Source organism: Protobothrops mucrosquamatus, unplaced genomic scaffold, assembly GCF_001527695.2.
Source record: "Protobothrops mucrosquamatus isolate PMUCROS unplaced genomic scaffold, P.Mucros_1.0 scaffold2543, whole genome shotgun sequence".
NCBI classification, from domain to species: domain Eukaryota; kingdom Metazoa; phylum Chordata; class Lepidosauria; order Squamata; family Viperidae; genus Protobothrops; species Protobothrops mucrosquamatus.
Window position 1 is genome coordinate 138,318 of NW_015388603.1, and position 4,781 is coordinate 143,098.

General features: G+C 46.4%; 1 protein-coding gene across 1 annotated transcript in view; it reads left to right on the forward strand.

Annotated features, from left to right (window-relative positions):
- ATCAY (ATCAY kinesin light chain interacting caytaxin) overlaps positions 1 to 4,781 on the forward strand; it is a 33,262-nt gene that overhangs the window by 15,559 nt on the left and 12,922 nt on the right. Inside the window, exons 4-8 of the mRNA XM_029285930.1 lie at positions 438 to 623; positions 780 to 882; positions 1,569 to 1,700; positions 2,347 to 2,433; positions 4,066 to 4,164. Of these exons, the coding sequence (XP_029141763.1) occupies positions 438 to 623; positions 780 to 882; positions 1,569 to 1,700; positions 2,347 to 2,433; positions 4,066 to 4,164 (607 nt within the window). The remainder of the gene's footprint in view (positions 1 to 437; positions 624 to 779; positions 883 to 1,568; positions 1,701 to 2,346; positions 2,434 to 4,065; positions 4,165 to 4,781) is intronic.

Sequence of the window (4,781 nt, forward strand, 5' to 3'; positions counted from 1 at the left end):
ACACTTCACGTGATCTTGATTCTCTCCCTCTGTTAATGCAGCCTAGCACTGTGTTGGCCTTTTTGGCAGCTGCAGCACACTGCTGGCTCATATTTAGGTGATTGTCCACTAGGACTCCGAGGTCCCTCTCACAGTTACTACTATTGAGCAAGGTGCCACCTATGCTGTACTTGTGCAATTGGTTTTTCTTGCCTAAATGGTTTTTCTTGCCTAAATAAATGGTATAGGGTTTCCTGCTTGAGCGGAGGGTTGGATTAGATGACCTCCAAGGTCCCTCCCAACTCAGATATTCTGTTAGTCTTCCAATAAATTGGCTTCTAAGAGTTGTGATTCTCATTCAGGTGATGCTTGCCACCAATAAATTGGCTTCTAAGAGTTGTGATTCTGATCCAGGTTATGCTTGCCCCTCATCCCATCTTCTGGGTTCTCCTTCTCAGATGACACTCCCGTGGCCACCGCCAAAAACATGCCCGGAGACAGTGCAGACCTATTTGGAGATGGAGGCGGGGAAGACGGTGGTGCCCCCAACGGCCGTCTGTGGAGGACGGTCATTATCGGGGAGCAGGAACACCGCATCGACCTGCAGATGATCAAGCCGTATATGAAGGTGGTAACTCATGGAGGTGAGAAGCTCTGGAGACACCATGAGGTCTCCAGCTAAGTCTTTGGAGGAGAAAGGAGCGGGCCCATCGGGTGGCTGAAGGCCCTTGTATTTCAGCAAGGGAACATCCGTGGCCAACTCACCAGGTCCATTCCCTCCATGCTTCTGTCTCTCTTAGGTTATTACGGGGAAGGCCTCAACGCCATCATTGTCTTCGCGGCTTGTTACTTGCCAGACAGCAATCTGCCTGACTACCATTACATCATGGAGAACCTCTTCCTGTAAGTGGCGGCTCTTCCTGTGTTCTGCAAAGGAGGGGAGGCTATCTTGTTGAGGCAAGATGGGTGTCATCTCTAAGATGGGAAATTTCACCTAAAAAAGGGTGGGTTTGCCCAATTCCTGGCCCTTTGGAGGTGCTTAAAAAAGGGCTGCTTTCTCCTCCCAGACTTCAACTCCCAGAATTCCCCAGCCAGCATGGTTGAAGACAGGTGGACTTCAACTCCCAGAATTCCTCAGCCAACATGGTTGAAGATGGGTGGACTTCAACTCCCAGAATTCCCCAGCCAGTCTGCTTTAAGAGGGGTGGACTTTTAACTCCCAGAATTCCCCAATCAGCCAGCTTTAAGAGGGGTGGACTTCAACTCCCAGAATTCCTCAGCCAGTGTGATTGAAGACGGGTGGACTTCAACTCCCAGAATTCCTCAGCCAGCGTGATTGAAGACGGGTGGACTTCAACTCCCAGAATTCCTCAGCCAGCGTGATTGAAGACGGGTGGATTTCAACTCCCAGAATTCCCCAGCCCATCATGGGGGATTCTGGGAGTTGAAGTCCACCTGTCTTAAAAGTTTCTAAGGTGGAAAAATCCCAATCTGAAAGGATACTCCAACTTTGTGTGACTTTTGATATATCTTTTTGGGGCTCACTTTTTCCTCACTTCTCTTTCTTCTCTTCCTCTCTGTTCTGGAAGATACGTGATCAGCAGTTTGGAGCTGCTGGTGGCCGAAGACTACATGATTGTGTATTTGAACGGCGCCACTCCACGGAGGAGAATGCCGGGCATCGGCTGGTTGAAAAAGTGCTACCAGATGATTGACAGACGGTAAGGAGGATCGATGCCATCAAAACCAGAATCTAAGTTACCCTTGGTTCAGTTGAGGAAGGGGCTGCCCTGCGTCTGCTCTTTTGCGGCAATGCTGACCCACTCTCCGTGGGGGGCGGGGGGGTGTCTGCATTTTCTCATATCCGAGCATTTTACTCCATCTTTTTAAATATGTTTGGCCTGGAATCCTCAGAGCAAGGCAATGATAATTGGGTCTTTTGGCCATAAATTTGATATATCTCTGCATATCTAACTATAACTCTCTATCTCTACCCCTATATCTCAATCTATCTATTTGTCCGTCCATCCATCCATCCATCCATCCATCCATCCATCCATCCATCCATCCATCCATCCATCCATCCATCCATCCATCCATCCATCCATCCATCCATCCATCTATCATCTGTCTGTCTGTCTGTCTGTCTGTCTATCCATCCATTAGTTTGATGCCATCCATTCAGTCATTTCTGATTCTTGACGGTTCTATGGACCACATCAAAAATTTAACACCAACCTGGCTTCCTTTTTAAGATTCGTAGTGGTACAGAATGTTCTCACTGAGGTGTGACTGTTTTAACCCAGTTTTGTTTTGTTTTGTTTTGTTTTGCGGAAAAAAATTGCATCGCCCTTCATTTTTTCACAGGCTACGAAAAAACCTGAAAGCGTTGATAATCGTTCACCCTTCCTGGTTCATTCGGACGGTGCTGGCGATATCTCGGCCGTTCATCAGGTAAAAAAATAAAAGCTGGAGCGAATCCCAGCTTGATACTTGGAAATGATTGCTTGTTTTTGGCCTCTCTTGGTTTCCATATGCCCTACGGTGAATTTAGCTTTTTCCTTGTTTTCCGGATACTTGCAGAAGTCCGGCAATGCTCCATTTCAGCTTGTCCCAAAGGTGTTTTTTCAAGAGGCAACTGGACTTTCTCGTTTTTATCAGACCAAGGTCGCTCTTTCGAAGACAGTAAAGTCCACATTTTTGGACAGAGAGGATCGTTGGTTTGAAAAGGGGTCCAAGAGGCCATCTAGGTCAAAACTGAGCAGTTTTTCTCTCAACAGAAGGGATAAGATAAGATAAGATAAGATAAGATAAGATAAGATAAGATAAAAGATAAGATAAAAGATAAGATATAAGATAAGATAAGATAAGATAAGATAAGATAAGATAAGATAACCTTTGTCATTTTTTTACTGTGGGCACAACGGCACACATCAAAAATGAAATTTAGTTGCCCGCTCTCAAAGTGAAACACATACATGACCCACACCTAAACATACTATATTCAACATATGTATAGACCCACACCCCTCCCTATACGTAGCAAATAAATATTAAACACTGTCCATCTTGAATATAAGCCAACACAGTGCTAGGCTGCATTAACAGAGGGATAGAATCAAGATCACGTGAAGTATTAATACCACTTTACAATCCCTTGGTAAGGCCACACTTGGAATACGGCATCCAGTTTTGGTCACCACGATGTAAAAAAGATGTTGAGACTCTAGAAAGAGTACAGAGAAGAGCAACAAAGATGATTAGGGGACTGGAGGCTAAAACATATAAGGAACGGCTGCTGGAATTGGGTATGTCTAGTTTAACAAAGAGAAGGACGAAGGGGGACAGGATAGCAGCCTTCCAGTATCTCAGGGGCTGCCCCCAAAGAAGAGGGAGTCAAGCTATTCTCCAAGGCACCTGAAGGCAGGACAAAAAGCAATGGATGGAAACTAATCAAGGAGAGAAGCAACCTGGAACTAAGGAGAAACTTCCTGACAGTTAGAACAATTAACCAGTGGAACAACCTGCCTCCAGAAGCGGTGAATGCTCCAACACTGGACGTTTTTAAGAAGAAACTGGACAGCCATTGGTATAGGGTTTCCTGCCTGAGCAGGAGGTTGGACTAGATGACCTCCGAGGTGCCTTCCAACTTTATCATTATTATTATTATTATAACGGAAGGAGGAAGCTTGAGAGTTCACAAGGTTAATGCTGTATGGAATGAAACTCTGGCTGAATCTGGATGTTCTGCTGCGGATACCACGGAGCCCCCTCCTCCCAGAAGGTAACAAGGAAAACCAGGTTGTGAAGAGGATGTGTCGTGTCCCAGACAATCTTACGGACCCTGCTCAAGCAACGCTTCTGTGCTATGTCCTGGATGGGAGGGAGGGAACAGCCAATGATCTTTTCAGCCATCCTCACCACTACGACGTCATCTATCTCCAGTCTACAACTCAGTCCTTTCTGCACTTTCAACAAGGCTCCACACCCATTTGCACCCCTCAGGTGACCCTGAAGACACAGATAAGCCTCCAGGTTGCCTCAACGACTCTCAGAGAGAGTACTAATGTCTCTCTTCTCTTCTAGTGTGAAATTCATCAGCAAAATCCAGTACGTTCACACCTTGGAGGAACTGGCTCACACGATTCCCATGGAGCACGTCCAGATTCCCGACGGCATCTTGCAGTAAGGCTTGTTGTATTTTCAGATCCTCAGAAACCTCACACTGTGGAGAAGAAGAAAAAAAAGAGTATACTGTAGTAATTAAAATAAGCAATGGTGCCCTTCTTTAGAGTAGATTTGGTTTCTTCCGGGGCGTTGTCGGGAGTTATAGTGCATGATGGTGTGGAAGACAGGATCGGTGTGTGTGTGTGTGTGTGTGTGTGTGTGTGTGTGTGTGTGTGTGTGTGTGTGCACCTGTGCAGGTAAAGGGGGATGTTAGCCCTGGGAGACTCCGTGCTGGGGGGCGCGTCCCCCTGGAGGCAGGGAAGGACTATAGTAGAGCTCTTGGGAATCCTTGCTAGCAAAAATCAGCTTGGAAGCTTGGGAGAAGCACCTGCTAGACCGGTGTTTCCTAACCTGGGCAACATGAAGACGGGTGGGGAATTCTGGGAGTTGAAGTCCACCCACCTTCCAGTTGCCTAGGTTGAGAAATACTGTATTAGAGGATGCTAAGCTAACTCAGTTCACAGAAATAACTATCAATAGTAGCAATAATAGCAATCTTCTTCTCCTCTTTCTTCTCCTCCTCCACCTTCTTTTCTCCTTCTCCTCCTCCTCCTTTTCCTCCTCCTCCTCCTCCT